Raw genomic sequence first — 20908 nt, 5'->3', positions numbered from 1 at the left:
AGAAAAAGGGAAAAGGCCTGGGTCCTTAACATTACTGGGCCTCTGAATCCCCCAACCCTGGGGCTTGCCCTGACTCTGGGTTTTTTGTTATATCCTTTACTGTTTGTACCAGTTTGAGTCAGGTTTTCTGTTACTGCACCTGAAGGCATCCAAACTCATGGCCCCATTTTTCTCTAAAGTCCTCACTGCTCTGAGCACTACTTGCAAGCATTTGGGAAGAAGACAGTTTTCCTGCTGATTTCCTTTTTTTAAATAACTGCTTCTATATCCCCCACACACCAATAAACTTTGCCTGGCCAAATAAAGGAACTTCTTACAATAATACACAGTCAGATTTCTTTAAAGGCATCATTTAGGTCTGCTCACTCTCATTTCATCATTCAAGCATCATATCTACAAATGAATACATTAGCCTGAGAAGCAATTTCTCTAACTCATTTTGAATCCCAAAATAGTGATTATTCTTCCATTGTCCAAATCTTTTGTCATTAACCACACTCCTGTTTTCCACCTTTCTGTATATTTTCACTTGAGCCCTTCACTTTAAATGTAAATAGCTATTAATGACTGAGCTGTTGGTATGTGCCAGGCACTGGGCTTAGTGTTATTCCTGCATATCTCATTGAAACTTCCATTCAAACCTACTAGATATGCACTCGTAATATCTCCACTTTACAGAAAGGAAAACTGAGTCTCAGAGAAATGGAGAGTAGCTAGTGTAAGGTCCTTTGATTAATAATGACAGGATAAGGATCCAAACCCATATCATGAGTGTCTTTGCCACTGTATCCCCATTGCTCTGCACATTGCCTGGCATGTAGAAGGTGATAAATACTTTTCATGGTTGAATGTATGAATGATGCCAGAGTCTACAGTCTAATGTCTCTCTAGTTCTATACAGGCTCTGGAGTTCAGGAAACCAATTATCTCCCTCATTGCCTTGAACTAAGTATTCAAAACCCAATATAGACAGGGCAACTGCCTTGTTAGGTCTAAAGTTGTTTTTCCACCCTGGAAAATTCATCTTATCTCTCAAATCACTTTTTCAGATGATCTAATCTTTAGCTCTCCAGGGATAAAAATGACTGTCCATAAAAAAAGGAAACTATGAGCAAAAACTCTTAGGGCTGAGACTCTGAATTGAATCTTTTAACCTACAAAGCTTACTACTGACCTTGAAGTGAAATGCCCTGATGTTAGTGTTCCTAAAATGGCTAGTTTCACTCATATAGGATACCAGAAATTATATGAACACTAACTTCCATTTTGAATACCCTTTCTTCCCTACCACCACAATAGCATAATTACCTTGTCCTAAAAAATATTTGAAATACCATCTGGTGTGGTATTCTGGGTTCTCTAAGTGCACGTCTGTTCTTCGCCAAGTACCAGGCAGGGCAGTTGCATTCTGTAATGGAACAAAGTTGTGACATTAAGAGGCTTATTCAGAAAGTAAACATGAAGCTGGTAATGAACCAGAGGCCAAAGAACCAGAAAAATCATTGTTAAAAGCATACACCCAAGGGCTGTGGCTGCATGTTCTCATTAGAAAAGACACCCAGTCTAAATTCACATCGTGGAAGCATCCAGGAGTCCTTTGGGGTGTAGGAAAAATAACCAGTGAACCGGTGAGTTCAGCTATTCCTAAAATGGGTACCAAGTACCTCTCCTTTCTGGGCTGAAACTTCCACATTATTTGGGAGTTGGTGCCCCCTAGAGGAACCCCCTTCTTTTTGTTACCCCTGTAACAGGCACAATTCATCTAGAATCCATCCATGTTTTGGTAGGTTTTTTTCTGTTTTTTTTTTTCCCCATGCATATACATATGTATTTTTCTTAATAAGATGAAATTATATTGAATATACAGTTTTGTGGCTTGCTTTGCCAATAACTGTTTTACATGCCAATAAATATAATCCTATGTTATTGGCTCTATACTCTTTTATTATATAGATACAACTAATAATACTGGACAATTAGGCTGCTTCTAATTTTTGTTATTGTAAATAAAATTTATCCCTTCTAATTCCACGTTTGCATACTTACTTGTTCAATTATTTCTTTAGGATAATTCTTAGAAGTTAAATTTCTTTGTCAAAGGGTATGTACATTGTCGAGGATCTGCAACACAATGCCAATCTGACATCTAGGAGGACTGATACAAAATTATAGTTCCACCAGCAATGGCTGAGGGTACCATCTTCCCTATACTGTCAACATTGCCTCTTTACAATTTAATGGCAAAATGTATTTTTTTTTTTTTGAGACAGAGTCTTACTCTGTTGCCCAGGCTGGAGTGCAGTGGTGCCATCTTGGCTCACTGCAACATCCACCTCCTGGGTTCAAGTGATTTGCCTGTCTCAGCCTCCTGAGTAGCAGGGATCACAGGCACATGCCACCTTGCCCGGCTAATTTTTGTATTTTTAGTAGAGACGCGGTTTTACCATGTTGGCCAGGCTGGTCTCGAACTCCTGGCCTCAAGTGATTCTTGGCCTCCCAAGTTTTCTGATTATTGTATTCTTTTGTGAAATCTTTGAAATAGATTGCAAATAATTTCTTCTGATCAAATTTTTGCTTTTAAACTTGTTATATGGTATTTTTGGCCACATAGATGTTTCAAAATGTTTACATAAGCAAATTTTTCATTTTTTTTCCCTTTAGGGCTTTTGCCTAATTAATATCAAAAAGTCCCCCATCCCAGCATTAATGAAACTGTTTACCTCTATATTCTTTTAGATGTTTCATTTTTATAGTTCATTCCTTATCATTTACTTTGATGTATGCTCTGAGGTAAGGATCAATTTTCCCCAAATCATTTATCAATTAACTCAGTTCTACTTATTGAACACTCTATCATTCTCAATCCTTATAAGGCATTAAATTACTGTTTACAGTAAATGTCTGAATCTTGCATGGTCTGGGCTGAGACTGTGTTAGATGTCAGTTTTCCCGCATGACTGATGTCACTCTATTGCAGCTTTGTTGACATCTCCATCGTGCCACGTATGTAAGACAGACTACTGGAACATACTCTCTGACTTTGACATGCCTCTAGAGATTTACTAGACGTCTGTGGTCAGTTTCTTTATCATGCTGAAGATGTTTCCTTCAATTCAAAGTTTACAAAGAGGCTTTTCTCAGGAACGAAAATTAAATTTACCAAAAGCTTTTTTTGGGGGGCAACTATTGAGAGAACAGGTTAAATGGGGGGAATCACAGTATGTAATGTAATGAATGAATAATAAATATAGTAATAGCTCTTCTGGCATTGAAAGGTTCTTACATTTCTGGAATGCACCCTACTAGGTCATGGTATAGTATTCTTTTAATATACTGCTTGACTTTAACAAATGATTTATGTATCATATTTGTTTGTGTGCTAGATCTACAGTCTTCCTTTCTATTTGTATTTCTGTCATGCTTTCAGGGTTAAATTACCTTATAAAATGAAATGGGAAGCTCTCTGTCCTTGTCATTGCTCTGGAAATACTGACATGCATTGAGAGAGTGCTAAATGCCAAGTATTAGGCTAAGCATTTTATATGCATTATCTCCAGAACCACCCATCAACCTTATGAGATAGATTCTATTTTAATCCCCCTACTTTCAGATGAGGAAATTGAGACTGAGAGAGTTTAAATATGTTGCCCAAGGTTACAGAGATAATAAATAGTGGAGCTGGAACTGAAACCAGTTCCAATTACAGAGGTTTCTTCTTTTTTCTTTTTTTATCTTAACCATTACATCATCTTCTGTGTCCTTTTTTATGTCCTGCCTTTTAAGCCTATTAAGGAGTAAAAACATAGGTGAAAATTTTAGTATTATTTTGCTTTTATCAGATTTTCTGGAATTTTAAAAAACTAGCTATTGCTACATACATATGAATTTTTATTTGGAAATAATTTAAAATTTATATAAAAGCTGCAAAAATAAAAGCAGTGTAAAAAACCATGTTTACCTTTTACTTACCAGATTTACCTACTGTTAATGTTTTACCCCACTGGCTCATTTGTTCACAACCCCCAACACACACACAAACATACACACATATACAATATTTTTTCTGAACCATTTAAGACTCAGATGTAAAATAATAGCCTTCATCCCTAAATACTTCAGTGTGTATTTCGCAAGAGTAGGGCTATGTTCTTACGTAACCACAGTAGAGCTTTATCAACTTTCCTAACATTGATGCCATCTGTATTCTAATGTTGTCAATTGAGTCAACAATGTCATTTTAAGCATTTTCTCTCTTCAGTACAGGATCACTTCATTGTGTTTCTTTAGACTCCCTTCATCTGCAACATTTCCACAGACTCTGTCTTTATGACATTGACATTTTTTTTGCCTGTCACTATTTTTTTTTCTTTCCAATTTGTATTTTAGGTTGAAGGGGTATGTGTGCAGGCTTGTTACATGGGCAAATTGTGTGTTGCAGGCATTTGGTAAACAGATAATTTTGTCACTCAGGTAATCGGCATAATACCCAATAGGTAATTTTTCAATCCTTACCTTCCACCCCCAAGTAGGCCCCAGTGTCTATAGTTTCCTTCTTTGTGTCTGATACTGACATTTTTGAAGAATGCAGCATATTCCCTCCTCATTTTGGGTTTGTCTGATGTTTCCCCAGTTAGATTCAGGGTATGCAGACTTGGCTGGAATACCATGTAAGTGAGGTTTGTCCTCAGCTTATCATATTTCAAAATACCCATCTGTTCCTCAGTGGTGATGTTAATTTTGATTACCTATTCAAGATATTACCTCTTAGTTTTGACCTTTTGGTGAAAGCATATCATTGGATTTTGTTCCTTGTAGGATTTTTGCATGATTCATTATCAACAGTTATTTACTTTATAACCATGAACTACTGGCAGTACTCCTGGTCTCCAGGTCTTTCCACCATGCCACTGCAGGGCATGCAGCAATGGCATGACCCACCAGCCAGCCTCAGGCATCAGCTGACCAGACATACAGGGAGTCCAGCCAAGGAAGCTGGCCTCAGCCAGACTCCACAGTGGTTGGTGTCATGGTCCCAAAGCCTTGGATCCTAGAAAGCTAGAGCAGAGCCTAGAGAGTAAATTCTTTATTTTTTTATTTTTTAGTATTTTTTAAACTTTTATTTACTTGATACACTAAAAAAAACTTATTAGCCTTATTAGAAAACAAAGGTTAAACAAAAATCACCTGTATTTTCAAATTACATTTTCGTGTATTGTTCCACAATTTTTCATTTGCATATATAGAGATCATAATAAGCATACTATTTGGTATCACATTTTCCCACTATGACTATTAATAAATATGTATTTACATCATAACAACTCCATGTATTCACTGCATAATTGCACATTATTGTGCTTGATCAGTTGCCTATCACAGTTATTTTTCTTTGTTCTACTAAAAGCAACACTGGCATGAACGTCTTTCTCTCTCGCCTAGAGAGTAAACTCTTAAGCTGTCATCAGGACGTTTAAACTTCTGGGGCCTCCAAGAGATGCATGGATGGCACAGAGAAGCTTCTTTTATGTAACAGCAAAGATCTTAGTTCTATGCTTCTTAAATTCGTTAAAATGTGCACTCTGGGGCCCACTGTAAACTTCTTCCTTAAGATCTCTATGAGTGGGGCACCAGCATCTGTTTAACAAGTAGTTCTGATGAAAACTGAACTTTGAGAAACAATGCTCTATGCCAGTTCTAAAAGAATTCAGCACAGAGAGCGGGGCATAAACTTGGATGCGGCAAAACAAATATAACTTTATTTTCCCTAAGTTCTAACTAAAATTTAGTGTTTCATTCAGTTATGAATATATGCAAAAAAACTATAGAATGGACAGTCCTGGTAACCATGCTGACAAAAAAAAAAAATCAAAGATATTTTCAGAATTCATTATAGTGATTGCGGATATCTCAAAATACTGTTTACACTCTTTCACTTTCAAAATTACAGTATTTATGAGGCCTGCTGCTAGATTTATTATTTAATGTATTATAATTAATTAATTAATGTATTTATTTTTTGTTGAGACGGAGTCTTGCTCTGTTGCCCATGCTGGAGTGCAGTGGCTCACTGCAACCTCTGCTTCCGAGGGTCAAACAATTCTACTACCTCAGCCTCCCGAGTAGATAGGATTACAGGTGTGTGCCACCACACCAGCTAATGTTTTTTGTTGTTGTTTTTTGTTTTTTTTTTTGAGACAGAATTTCGCTCTGTCACCCAGGCTGGAGTACAATGGCGCGATCTCGACTCACTGCAAGCTCCGCCTCCTGGGTTCATGCCATTCTCCTGCCTCAGCCTCCTGAGTAGCTGGGACTACAGGCGCCTGCCACCACACCCGGCTAATTTTTTGTATTTTTAGTAGAGATGGGGTTTCACCGTTAGTCAGGATGGTCTCGATCTCCTGACCTTGTGATCCGCCCGCCTCGGCCTCCCAAAGTGTTGGGATTACAGGTGTGAGCCACCGCGCCCGGCCACACCCGACTGCTTTTTGTATTTTTAGTAGAGACGGGGTTTCGTCACGTTGGCCAGGCTGGTCTCGAACTCCTGACCTCAAGTCATCCGCACACCTCAGCCTCCCAAAGTGCTGGCATTACAGGCGTAGGCCACTACATCTGGCCTATTTAATGTATTTAAAAATCATATATATTACTGTATCATAAATTAGGTTTCAAAAATCATGTTGATAATTATTTCAATACAACTGTTTTCCTTCGTAATCCTATGTATTTAATTTCATGTATTTAAAAACATTATTCTGAGAAGGGGTCTACGGGTTTTACCAGATTTCCAAGGGGATTCAAAGGCATGGAAAATGACCTGCATGCTCTAGGCTTCTGAAGCACTTGCATCTGTCTGCCTCCCAGAGATTTGAACACTGCCAAGTGTAGAATGGAACACCACAGGGAGGCGCAAGGCGCCGCTCAGCATCTCAGAGGGAGAGATGGGACTCCAGAGGCAGTGGCATGCTGAATACCAACTGTCAATATGAGGAGTTTTCTTTAATGATTAAAAAATTACTGGGTTGGGCATAGTGGCTCATGCCTATAATCCCAGCATTTTGAGAGGCCAAGTTGGGAGGATCATTTGAGGCCAGGAGTTCAAGACTAGCCTGGGTAACATAGTTAGATCCTGTCTTTACAAGAAATAAATAAATTAATTAATTAAATTAAAAAATAAAAAGTAGCCAGGTATGGTGGCAGGAGAACGGCATGAACCCAGGAGGCGGAGCTTGCAGTGAGCCGAGATCGCGCCACTGCACTCCAGCCTGGGCGACACAGCAAGACTCCGTCTCAAAAAAAAAAAAAGAGTCCTCCCAATGCTAAGGAAGACAGATTTGTAAAAAGCTGAAAGACTGTCCCCTCTGCTGCACCATCTACTAATTGATACATACAAGTGAGCTGTAAGGGAGGTCCCCAGTGATCCACCCAGGGGTCACACTCATTTTAATTAATAATCTGAATAAGCACACAGATGGCAAGACAAGCACATCTGAAGGTAAAATAAAGCTGCTCAGTGGGTTAGCTAACAGGACAGGTGACAGAATCAAGATGTCACCAAAAAGTCTTGACAATTAGGAATTATGAGACACACTAATGAGATTAAATTCAATGTAGACAATGCAAGATCCTACAGTTAGATACAAAATACAAATTACTGAAGGACAAGGTCAGATGGTATAAGGAATTTTACCCATTAGGAAACTGAGGCACAGAGACACTGAATTGTAAACTATAGAGTGGTAGAGCTGAGGTTTGAACCCAGGTTTGCTTGACTCCAAAATAGTCTCCATTATATCATAGTGCTGCCCCACAGCTAAACACCAGCACATGTGAAAAAGATGGGGGGGTGGGCAAAGTAGCATATTGTAGGTTCATAATGAGTTATTAGGGTCCATAAAAAGAGGTAGAGTGTCTACAGCAAGGAAGGGGATGAGCCTGCTCCACTCTGTGGCTGTGTGGAGCATGCCCAGAGCCCTGTGTTCAGTTCTGAGCACTTCAGTCCAAAAGATTCATTAACAACCTTACATGTGTCCAAGAAACAGCAATAAGGATGACAATGATGGAACTGATCCTGTGTCTTAGGAGGAAAACAACAGATGTCACATTGAAGAGGGCTCAGACTTACAGTCTGGGGCTGTGGAGAACATAAATAGAATCTCTGAGTGGAAAATACAGATGATAGTTCCATGTGTCGCTTCAACTGGCAATAGTGGAGGGAACCACCTGGGTTTGTGAAATGGCTGCAGACATTTCTGAATCCAATGGGGCCAAGTGCAAAGGAGACCTACGGAACAGGGCCGAGTTAGATGCTGATTGCCCACTGTGAGTCCTTCATTGTAGAGTCTGTTCATTACCAACAGGCTACTGTAAATATACGCCTAATGTTGCTAAATGTAGACAATGGTTAGAGAAGAATTTTCCAAATGAATTTGCAAAACTTACTGTAGAAAATTTACCCAAACAGGGCCGGGTGTGGTGGCTCATGCCTGTAATCCCAGCACTTTGGGAGGCCAAGGGGGACAGATCACTTGAGGTCAGGAGTTCAAGACCAGCCTGGCCAACATGGTGAAACCCCATCTCTACTAACAATACAAAAATTAGCCAAGCGTGGTGGCACACGCCTGTAGTCCCAGCTACTCGGGAGGCTGAGGCAGGAGAATCGCTTGAACCTGGGAGGTGGAGATTGCAGTGAGCTGAGATCCCACCACTGTACTCCAGTCTACGTCTCAAAAAACAACAAAAAAAAGAAAACTCACCCAAACAAGAAGCTGGAATTAATGAGGGTCAAGGAACAGCAGGGGCAGAAGAGGAGAAGAAAATACAAAAGAGAGGTGAAAGGGGTCAAATAAAACAAAGAAAAGAAGGCCATACCAGAAAAGGTTACACAGCCAAAATTCCCAGAGCAGAGAAGAAACATGTAACATGAATGTGTGGCCTCTAACTTTTGAAACTGATCTTAAAAAAGCACAAAGATTTTTGCTCAAAAATTGTGTGGTGCCTCAGTAACAGAAGAGGAAGAAATTATCATTCAGGAAGACTTTACAGATGACGTAATTGATGTTATTCAGGAAAACTGGCCAGAGGTAAATGATGACAGCATTGAAGATCTTGGAGAAGTAAAGAAGTGATTTCGAAAATCTGTCTGTTTTTAATGACCTGAGCTTAATCTTGATATGGCCAAAGGGAGACAGGCCTTTAAAAAAAATGTATATATGGCCAGACATGGTGGCTCATGCCTGTAATCCCAGCACTTTGGGAGGCCGACGCAGGTGGATCACCTGAGGTCAGGAGTTCAATACCAGCCCGGCCAATATGGTGAAACCCCACCTCTACTAAAAATACAAAAAAATTGGCTGGGCGCAGTGGCTCACACCTGTAATCCCAGCACTTTGAGAGGCCGAGGTGGCAGATCACAAGGTCAGGAGATAGAGACCATCCTGGCTATGGTGAAACCGGTCCCTACTAAAAATACAAAAATTAGCCAGGTGTGGTGGCTGGCGCCTGTAGTCCCAGCTACTTGGGAGGCTGAGGCAGGAGAATGGCATGAACCCAGGAGGCGGAGCTTGCAGTGAGCTGAGATCACGCCACTGCACTCCAGCCTGGGTGACAGAGCGAGACTCCATCTCAAAAAACAAAACAAAACAAAACAAAAACAAAAAAATTAGCTGGGCGTCTGTAATCCCAGTTACTCAGGAAGCTGAGGTGGGAGAATCGCTTGAACCTGGGAGGCAGAGGTTGCAGTGAGCCAAGATCGCACCATTGCACTCCAACCTGGGTGACAAAAGCGAAACTCTGTCTCAAAAAAAAAAATAAATAAATAAAGTATATATGTGTTCTACAGTAAAACTGCAGACTACCCTCGTCCTTGGCATTTTCACTGTTCTGTACAAGGCTGCTTGTTTTTTTTATTGCCAAAGTCAGATAAACAGGGGAGACTGTCACGCTTATGCATGGAATAGAATTTAGTCAAATAAAAAATTTTGGTCATTTGGTACTAACTTTTCTCTTTCTTACTTTCTTTTTTTTTTTTTTTTGAGACGGAGTCTCGCACTGTTGCCCAGGCTGGAGTGCAGTGGTGCTGACTGCAAGCTCTGCCTCCTGGGTTCATGCCATTCTCCTGCCTCAGCCTCCCGAGTAGCTGGGTCTACAGGTGCCCGCCACCACACCCGGCTAATTTTTTTGTATTTTTAGTGGAGACGGGGTTTCACCGTTTTAGCCAGGATGGTCTCAGTCTCCTGACCTTGTGATCCACCCGCCTCGGCCTCCTAAAGTGCTGGGATTATGGGCGTGAGCTACCATGCCTGGCCTGACTTTTCTCTTTCTCTCTTTTTAACTTTATTTTTGGAAAAGCCCTGTAGACTTTTTGTGGGAAGCATTTCTGTTGACTATTTTACAGATCTAAAGTTGAGTGAATTTTTTTAAAGAATTTGAATTTGGCTTCCTCACCAGTAATACATCTTCTTGCTTCTTTGATGTGATAATCTTGAGATAGGTGAGAATCTAATACATTTGTGGTTGAATTTGCTTCACTGTTAGAAAGTCGACTCTGGAGGCATAATAACATACTGTTGGTAGGACTTTTTTGAGCTACTCTGGAGATTATTCAGTAAATTATATTAAAAGCCTTAAAACCACATGTACTGTTTGAACCAGTAAGCCACTTCTTTGATATTATTCTAAAGAAATAACCAGTCTCGTATAAAACTTATGGATGAAAGTGTTCATTACAATATTATTTATAATATAAAAAATTACAAGTATAAAATGATAGAAATGAACAACTGGGAAATAAAGAAGTGATGGTATATCACGTGGTAGAGTATTATGCATAGAGTTAAAAACCATATTTTCTAAGAAAACCTTGAAGCAGGCCGGGCGTGGTGGCTCATGCCTGTAAACCTAGTGCTTTGGGAGGCCGAAGTGGGTGGATCACCTGATGTCAGGAGTTTGAGACCAGCTTGGCCAACATGGTGAAACCCTGTCTCTACTAAAAATACAAAAATTAGCTGGGCATAGTGGCAGGTGCCTGTAATCTCAGCTATTTGGGAGGCTGAAGCAGGAGACTCGCTTGAACCCAGAAGGCAGAGGTTGCAGTAAGCCGAGATTGCACCATTGCACTCCAGCCTGGGCAACAAGAGCCAAGACTCCGTCTCAAAAAAAACCCAAAAAACCAAAAACAAAAACTTGGAAACATGTTTGGTGATATCAAGTTGGGGCAGACCCCAGATACATTTTAGACATTTATTATTATCACTGTTTTGAGTGGAAGGCCATTCAGAGAGGCTAGAGGTTTTTGTTCTGGCTATAAATTGTGTGAGTAATTCTATTAACCAAATAAAAACAATATACACCCATGCTCAACAGATAGTTTGGGAAACAGCAATTGAAAGATGTCTTTCTCACTAGAGAAACTGAACAGTTTTAATGAGTACGTTCGATGAATTTAAACTCTAAGTCAGGTGCTGCAAATTGAAAAGAAGACTTGTGTTTTAAATTGCTATAGACAGCTTTAAGAAACTTAGAATCCATGAAGCCACTGTTTATTGCCATGCAAATTACAATCTGGAATGACTTTTTAAAAATAAAAAATGTGTAACAAAGATGTAAATTTTAAAAATGGGATTCTGCATTAACTGAATTTTACTAAACAGAATTACCTGGTGAAGCAAATTTATCCATCAAGATCATTCGGTGTGTGTTATGTATGTATTCTGTTGGTGCTAGAAGGTGTCTATGTGCCTATATCAACACATGTGACTTCATGTAAAGTTTCTTAATGTTCACAGTTCTTAGCAAATGCAGTTTCAATTCATAGATAGCTAGCAATGGATGCTGTTATACTATAGGAAAATGTAGGATTAAAATTGTCCTTGTATTAAAAAAGAAAAAAAGAAAAAAGAAAATATAGGCTGGGCTCAGTGGCTCACAGCTGAAATCCCAAAACTTTGGGAGGCTGAGGTGGGCGAGTCACTTGAGCCCAGGAGTTTAAGACCAGCCTGGGCAACATGGCGAAACCCCATCTCTGCAAAAAATACAAATATTAGCCAGACGTGGTGGCCTGCGCCTGTAGGCCCAGCTGCACAGGAGGCTGAGGTTGGAGGATCACCTGAGCCATGGAGGTCGAGGCTTCCTTGAGCCATCACTGCACCACTGCACTGCAGCCTAGGTGACGGAGGGAGGGAGACCATGTCTCAAAAAAGAAAAGAAAAAGAAAATACAGTAGACAGGTGAATTATGTTCAATAAAAAGACCTTTCTAGCAATTAAGAGATTCTGAAAAATGGAATTAACTGCTTTAGGGGTGTGGTATAATGGGAATACGTATTTGGTCTTTGTTAGTGGTTCCTAGCACAGAGCTCCTGAGTGATAAGGGTAACAGGAGCATCTTTTGTTCTAAGGAGGGGACTCTCAGGGGGTTCCTAGATAGCTGCAGGATCAGGGGTGGCTGCCAGAAAGACTAAGCCTTGATTGGAAACTTGGAACTTTCAGCCCCATACCCCAACCTCCAGGGTGAGAGAGGGTTTGAAGATTGAGGCAGTCATCCATGGCCAATGATTTAATTAATCATGCCTACCTGGCCAGGCATGGTGGTTCATGCCTGTAATCCCAGCACTTTGGGAAGCCGAGGTGGGCGGATCACCTGAGGTCAGGAGTTCCAGACCAGCCTGGCCAACGTGGTGAAACCCTGTCTCTACTAAAAATATAAAAATTAGCTGGACGCAGTGGTGGGTGCCTGTAATCCCAGCTACTTGGGAGGCTGAGGCAGGAGAATTGTTTGAACCCAGGAGGTGGAGGTTGCAATGAGCCAAGATCACGCCATTGCACTCCAGCCTGGGCGACAAGAGCAAAACTCCGTCTCAAAAAAAAAAAAAAAAAAAAAAAAACATGCCTACCTGATGAAACCTCTATATAAACCCCTAAATCATGGGGCTTAGGGAGCTTCCATGTTGGGGAACATATTGAGGTACTGAAAATATGGATACAACTGGAGAAGGTATTGAAGCTCCATGCCACCACCCCCATACCTTGCCCTATGCATCTTTTCCATTTAGTTCTTCCTGAGTTGTACTCTTATAACAGACCAAGCCCTGGTACTGGTCCATAGCCTCTTAGGAACTGGGCTACACAGCAGGAGGTGAGTGGTGGGTGAGCAAAGCTTCACCTATATTTGCAACCACTCCCCATCACTTATATTACCACCTGAGCTCCGTCTCCTGTCAGATCAGCAGCAGCATTAGATTCTCGCAGGAGCATGAACCCTACTGTGAAATGCACACGCGAGGGATCTAGGTTGTGTGCTCCTTATGAGAATCCAATGCCTGACGATTTGTCACTGTCTCCTATAACTCCCAGATGGAACCGTCTAGCTGCAGGAAAACAAGCTCAGGGCTCCCACTGATTCTACCTTATGGTGAGTTGTATAATTATTTCATTATATATTACAATGTAATAATAATAGAAGTAAAGTGCACAATAAGTGTAATGTGCTTGAATCATCCTGAAACCATCTCCCACTGCCTGGTCTGTGGAAAAACTGTCTTCCACAAAACTGGTCCCTGGTGCCAAAAAGGTTGGGGACTGATGCTTTATAATATATCAGTAATAGTAAAAAAAAAAAAAAAAAAGTGCTTTCATGAATTCTGTGAGTGATTTTAGGGAGTTATGGAAGCTGAGGAGGAGGCTGTGGTAATGGCTACCTGACTTTGTAGCCAAGTTGGTAAGAAATGTGGAATGTAGGTAACCTGGGGACCCAATGCTTGTGACTGGCTTCTGAAATGAGGACAGTCTTGTGGAACTGAGCCCTTAAACCTGTGGAGTCTGACGCTAACTCCAGGTAGTCGGTGTGAGAATTGAATTGTAGGACACTCAGTTGGTGTCAGAATTGATTGGTGTCAGGAGGAAAAATGTCCTATCAAGGAGGTATCAAGTTTCCCATTACTGGAGATATACTCAAGCAGGAACAGATCAGCTAACTGCTGGCAAAGCTGAAGCAGGAACTCATGCATTGGGAAGGGGATTGGCCCAGATGAACTCTAAGGCAGGAAAGTATGGTCCTTTCTGATGGATGCCAATCTGCAAACTGTTTACTAGCCCATGACAAGGTGTACAAGAAATCTTTACAGTGTTCTGACATGCCTGTGGCATATAAGTACATGCTCAGTGGATTCATCTCATGAAACAGTCCAGACCAATCTGGATGATATCCAATTCCTTGATGAGTTGCATAAGGTGGATTCTGTGTATTAGTTATGCAGAGTAGGACCACATATTTAATTTCCTGCAACTGACTGGAAATTAAAAAGATGGACAGTCTGAGAAGCACTGCTCAGAGGCTCGGCCTCACTGGCTGTCGCTGGTAAGGGCTTTCTGACGACCCCATCTTAAATAGGGCTCTTCCTGTTTCTTTGCACCATGGTCCTCTGTTTTTGCCACAGTAGTTACCAAAATTTGCAGTCCTTCTATGTGTTTGTATTGGTTACTGATGGCTCTCCCCGCCATCTGTAGGCCCCTAGGAGCAGGGACCTCAGCAGGCTTATTCAATCCTACATCCAGGGCTCAGCCTGTCTGGCACTAGGAAATGACCCTATGAATGCCAGTTGAATGAATGTTTTGTCATATTATATGAAAAGCACTCCCGATATAACTTATGTTTTTGGTAATGGCAGGCTAGGTTATTCAGATCAACCCTCCCACTGAAAAAACTAAAAGTACTAGAAGAATATTAAAATCAACTCCTTAAAAGCACTGGAGGCCGGGTGCAACGGCTCATGCCTGTAATCCCAGCACGTTTGGAGGCCAAGGCTGGCAGATCATGAGGTCAGGAGTTCGAGACCAGCCTAGCCAACATGGTGAAATCCCGTCTCTACTAAAAATACAAAAATTAGCCAGGCATGGTGGTTCACACCTGTAATCCCAGCTACTTGGGAGGCTGAGGCAGGAGAATTGCTTGAACCCAGGAGGCGGAGGTTGCAGTGAGCCAAGATAGTGTCACTGCACTCCAGCCTGGGTGACAGAGCAAGACTCTGTCTTGGCCAGAGGGAGGGGTGGGAAAAAAGCACTGGAGTGCTTACCAGATAGTAGGAACTGCCAACTAAAACTGAAAGGCAAGTGGGAACCCAGAAAGGTAAATGCAGCATGAAAGTCCTTTTTGGCTTGAGGATGTTTGTCAATCCCAGCAAAATTGAATTTGGGTTTTGGTGACCTCGTGGGGGACAAAGAGTCAAATCCCAAGACCCACTGGGGTAGGCAAGTCCAATAGGAGCCCTGCCCCACATTATGCTAGGATCCCAAAGGGCTGCACACTCAAGGAAGAGGGAATCAGAAGAAACCACTTCCACCACCGAAAACTACAAAGAAGTTGTCACAGCACCAAGCAGAGCTGAGCAGGGGAGTGTCTCTGAGGTGTGGTGACCACAAGCCAGCTTTCACATAAATCTGTAGCTGTAATCTGCAGCACTTTGGTAGTTTAAAAGGTCTCAAGCTGGATATCTGGTTTAAAGGTATCTGGCAAAAGCAAACATAAATCCTACCTACCAAAAAGCAACTCATCTTAGGCCTCATATTATTCCTAAAAAGTAATTTTCAGGAACAATAAATAGCACACAATCAGGCAGCCTAGCACATGAAGAAGCACATTACATGAGGAGCACAGGCCAGAGGAAAACAATTAAACAACAGCCACAAAAACTTCACATATTGGAATTCTCGGTCGCAGATGACAAAACCATTACACTACGTTTAAAGAAATAAAAGACAAATTTGACATTATCTCAAGGGAACAGTAAACTATAAAAAGTGACCAAGCAACCTTGGATTAGGCAATGGTTTCTCGGACATGACGACGGAAGTGCAAGCAGTGAAAGAAAAAAAAATAGACAAACTAGACATGATCTAATCTTAAAGCTTTTGTGCTTCAAAGGACACAACCAAGAAAATGAAAAGATAACCCATGGAATGGGAGAAAACTTTTGCCAATCATATATCTGATAAGTGTCTAATTATCCAGACTATATAAAAAACTCTTACAATTGAATAATAAAAGGACAAATAACCCCAAAACAAAATTTGCAATTTGTTTGTTCAGAGGTTTGAGAATTTTTAAGCAACTATATATAGTGAGTCCTTTACTGCACTAACTGCTTTAACTAATTCAGAGCAAGCCAGCTGTTTTTTCCCTCTGGAAGTCAAGTGCCCATAAGGTCTTTTATCAGGCTAGAAAGTACCATTGGCCAGAAACTTTTAACTGAAGACCACCAATACGAAACAGCCAAGGTGCTCCAATGGAGCATCATGCTCAGTAGTTTTGGTGGAAATAAAACCTAAAACAGTATTCGATCCTTGATATTATATTTCCAGAGAAGCAATTTGAGACAGACTGAGTTTGAACACAACAGACTGCAATGACTTGTGAAATCAGTAACTCCCCCAGATTGTTCCCAAGATGTCGACTGAACTGCCCAAGGCCACATTGCTGGTGAGTTGTAGGGCCATGATTTGAACCCTGGGAAGTCTGACTCTTAAGCCACTCCTGATCATGACCCAAGCACAGGTCATTTCTAACCCCTGACTGGGTCCCAGAACCTATCCTCTGGTGTATGGCAGGGCCAGGTGAGCAGTGTTTGACTGCCAAGTGTATGGTGATTAAGGATCACATGAAGGCCCCATTGATGTCTTTCCTGGGAGGTGTGTATTTCCTCTAGACACTGGATGCGGCAGGGGCCAGAGTTGTGCTTACGTAGGGTGGCAAAGTCTAGTTTGGTTTGTCCATTTCAGGCTGGGCTGAAGTTCTGCAAAATCTTGGTAGCAGAAAGATGTCTCAAAGTATACAGCCTCCATGGGCTCTCAAAGTAGAAACTCAGCATGGTGGCCGCTAGCTTTCCAAGCACTGGAGAGCAGTAACTCAATGCCTCTGTGCCTGGCTTAGCTCCTGAGAACCCTTGGCTGCCTGAGCTTGTGGTGGTGAGGCTATCTAGTCCCAGGGGCCAGGCCATTTGGAGAGGGCTGTTTCTAAGGTTCAGAAGCAAAATTCTCCATGAGTTCCTTCTTCTATGTGGGTCAGCGAACATCATTCTGAACGAGAAGTATGTGGGTACCTATTCAGGGGTATTCAGCCTCCATTTGGCTAACATGTCAATGGCAAGGTTCAGGTAAATGTATATGGCTAAGGCCAAGGGTGAAAATGAGCAATCACTTCCCAAATGTCATGGGCTTTCAAGTTAAATTCATAGCTCTTCACTGAGAATTTGCATTAGGAGGTGGTCAGGAGAAAACTGGCAATGTGGCAGTGATGACAATAACAATAACCATCAATAGCATCATAACTAGCACTTCTGAAGCTTACTATGTGCCAGGCATAGTGCTAGGAGTTTTACAAACATAGCTCACTGAATTCTTGCAATAATCTTGAGACAGTTTCTAATTTACAGATGAAAAACAATGAGGCTCAGGGTGGCTGGGGTCCTTGCCCAGGGTCAGGGTCAGGGAACTAGAGCTATGATGAGCTACCGTGCAAAAACGCAGCAAAGAAGAAAAAGGCTGGGGAGTTTCTGCCATACTTTGCAGTTTAAAGGGTAGACCCCGTGGGATAGAGAGGGTAGTGGCAAAAAAAAAAAAAAAAAAAAAAAAAAAAGCAAGGTGAGTCCCTGTGGCCTGTAGCAAGGAAGACCCAGAGAGCCCAGAAAGTAGGCGTGGCCCAAGGAGCAGTAGGCAGTACCAGCCTCTTTTCCTGGTGACATTTTGTCATTGCAGTAATTTTTGGCATCTCCTTCCTGGACCCTGGCACTGCTCAGATGGCTGTGCCAAGCTGATCAGCCTGGCAGAGGAAGTACTGGGACTCGGGGCCATTCACAGAGGGTGGCAGAATTGTCTTTGGTCCCACTGCTGGCAGAACAACTTCCTGTGTCTACCTGGTTTTAACATAGATCTTTTAAAGGGTATGTGTCACCCTATGAATAGCACCTTCAATGCCAGAATACTGACATTTCCCTTCCATTTGTTTCAAGCAAAGCTCTGAAAAGCTCTATTTACCTCTTCCAGAACTCTTTCACTGCTATATCCCAAGCACTATAATCATGTGCTTGGTGGCATTACAGGAAGTGGGGAGGCTTCCTTACCTCATCTGAAGAGCCATTTTCCACTCTGAATCTTCCAGCCCTTTGGATGGCTCCATCAGCATCACTGGAAATAAGCTAAGGGGGAAAAAGCATTCAATTAGGAAGCATTTACAATGTCTCTTCTATATGTATGTAACTATCCTATAAGTAAGCCACATCTAAGGACACAGGCTGGAGTGCCCAGCCTAGAAGCTAACAGTTTTTTTAAAGCTCTATCAGCCAGGTACTCATACAGTTGGCTCCCACTGTCCTTGGGAACCCAAGAGTAAGGAATGCCTAAACTGCAAGAGTGGAAAACAAGAGCATCACATTTTAATTTGAACACATTCCAATACTGATGCTCCCAGCAAAAACAATCTTAATACACACCGCATGTGGACAAGTGGCAGTTCACAGATGGCAAGACCAAAAGCCAACTCTCAAGTTCAGCCGCCTTCACAGGAAAGCCTAAAGAACAATTAATGGCTGGCAAGAACTCAAGGCTCTACTATCATCGGAGAAAGCGCCTGTGCTTCATTCAGTTTTAAACAGTTTCCAAAAGTCCAATTAGTCCCTCCCCAGGCAGGCAGACTGTGTTTTAGCTCTGGCAAGGTGATGCTTGCAAATAGACAGTCTCCAAGGGGCCCAATGTTCGAAAGAGGTGAGTGAACACACCGGGGCTTGGCACTGGAGTCCAAAATTACTGACTCAAGATTTAACTTATTTTCTCCTTCTAGATTTTCTCAATAGTGACTTGGGAAAGCAACACATCTTTTTTTAGCCTTTAAATCTACCCACAATTTGCAACAAAGATCTGCAGCAGACTCATCAAAACGCATCTGCCCTGAGGGGCACTTCTCACCTCTCTGAGAGCTCTCTCAGCAAAACAGAAATGTGATTTCTCAGGAAAGATGGTTACCTCATATTTTCACTAGTGCTTAAGAGATACAATGGTATAAAAATTAATAGAAAAAAATTTAGGGAAAAACTCCAGTGAATTTTCTCAAGGAAAATTATTTAAAAGAGATTGATAAATTTTTCCTACGATAAATATAAAAACAGTATCTGGTATTTGTTGAATGCCATGCATTCTTTTGCTCTTAATATGTATTATCTCGTTTAATTCTCATAATAACACAAGGTAGGTATTATTATTATTCTCATTTATGAACGAGGAAACTGAGGCAGAGAAGGGTAAAATAACGGGCTACAGTCACTTAACTAGTTAGTACAGGTAGAGCTGGGATGTGAACAGAGGTAGCCAGACCCCAGAAACCCATTGTCCTCATCTAACCACCACCCTCCCTAACCATCTTCCAGAGAATGTCCGTGATTAGGTTCAGTTTTTATATTTCATCTTTCTCCTGCAAAATAATTTCTAAAAGCAAATGTTTTTGATGACATCAGATCATTACACTATTCGCTAAACTGAGGATGAGCCCAAGAGGCTGTGTAGTCATGAATTTCAACTTGTCCAAACAGAGGTCTAGCCTTTGCCCTCAGCTTCTGGGAGGTGATCTCTAAGACCTGGGAATGACCTGTGTTAGTGTCTGATTACTTAGGGGCTCTGAGCCACACTGATTTATAGTGAGGGCTTTGGGTCACACAGTAACAGCTCTACCTCTGGAGGGGGTGAAGGCTCAGGTCGGCCACGTGGGTGGTCAACCACATCTACGGGATCAAGCCCTGCTAAAAACTCTGGATACCACAACTCAGGTGAGCTTCTCGGTGCTGATGTTGTCACACATCATCGCCAGGAGGAGTTAATGCTGTCTACAACTCCATCAGGAGAGGACAATGGGAAGCTCTGCAATGGAACTCTCCCGAACTCTGTCCCATGCACCTCTTCCCTTGGCTAATCTTAATGTGTAACCTTTTGTTGTAATAAACCATAAGTGAGCTTAGCAGCTTTTAGTGAATTCTGTGAGTCCTTCTAGCAAATTATCAAACCTGAGAGTGGTCTTGGGGACTCCTGAACGCCGTAGTAGTTGGTGTCAGAAGTGAGGGTAATCTGGTGGACTGTCTCTAACTTTACAGAGGCCAATTTTAAAGTACAAGAGAAAGATAAATTTAGATATCATAGGGTCACTGCCATTTTCACAGGGGAAGTATAGAGGATTCAGCATCAACAGCTTCTTTGTGGGTTTCTACTCACTGTTAAAATAGAGGCAAAAGCAAGTAGATTTCAGGTAGAGTGTTACTCGTATAGGCTGCCTCAAGGGCTTTGGGAGAAGCATTCTGAGATGACATCTGGACTTGGCAAGAAAAGAGCACTATGATCAATTAATAATGTCTGACATAGGTCTATAAAGACGTGGGACACACACTCCCCTTACTTAAAATAGAGGTTGCTAGAGACAGTCCTGACTATAACTAGTCTCATCTAGGAGTCGAAGGCTTGGGAGAAGAGCTGATAGCCATTAATTCATATAAAAATATAAATTGAACATCATAAAACACTATATTTTAGACACAGGCATACACAATAATGCTCTTTTCATTTGTTGAGTTTAGAACAAGAAGCATATTGCTTGTCTTGCTTAAAAAGTTCAAGAAAAAAAGGAAGAACAAATTTAACGATTTGATGGTAAAAAGAAATTCAGCTCCCTTTGAACTCATGAAATCCATAAAGACAGAGCTCATGCTAATGGGTTTGACTATCACCTTTACCATTTCACCATCCCCATCTTCATTCAAGTCACCATCATCTGTCACCTTGATGACCACAACCACCTCCTACTGAGTCTAGACACCCATCTACCACTGCTCCTCTCCAAGCGGCTCCTCACACCGAAGCCTGCAGGCCCTGGTGATTACGCA

At 41.6% G+C, this 20908-nt stretch overlaps 1 protein-coding gene and 1 pseudogene across 8 annotated transcripts in view; one reads left to right on the top strand and one right to left on the bottom strand.

Annotated features, from left to right (window-relative positions):
- The window catches only part of GARNL3 (GTPase activating Rap/RanGAP domain like 3), a 167323-nt gene that overhangs the window by 81519 nt on the left and 64896 nt on the right, over window positions 1-20908 (bottom strand). For 7 of the 8 annotated variants that reach the window (XM_063714442.1, XM_054520667.2, XM_024252280.3 and 4 more), the window contains 2 exons: window positions 18110-18184; window positions 1309-1408 (listed from right to left, as the gene is read on the bottom strand). In XM_063714442.1, coding sequence (XP_063570512.1) covers window positions 1309-1408; window positions 18110-18184 — 175 coding nt within the window. Of the gene's footprint in view, window positions 1-1308; window positions 1409-8122; window positions 8398-18109; window positions 18185-20908 lie in introns of those variants that run through there. The other variant, XM_063714443.1, reaches the window with a different exon arrangement.
- LOC100431530 (density-regulated protein-like) lies at window positions 8234-9125 on the top strand (annotated as a pseudogene).

This window comes from Pongo abelii, chromosome 13 (assembly GCF_028885655.2).
Source record: "Pongo abelii isolate AG06213 chromosome 13, NHGRI_mPonAbe1-v2.0_pri, whole genome shotgun sequence".
NCBI classification, from domain to species: domain Eukaryota; kingdom Metazoa; phylum Chordata; class Mammalia; order Primates; family Hominidae; genus Pongo; species Pongo abelii.
This window is presented reverse-complemented; position numbering and strand designations above follow the sequence as displayed.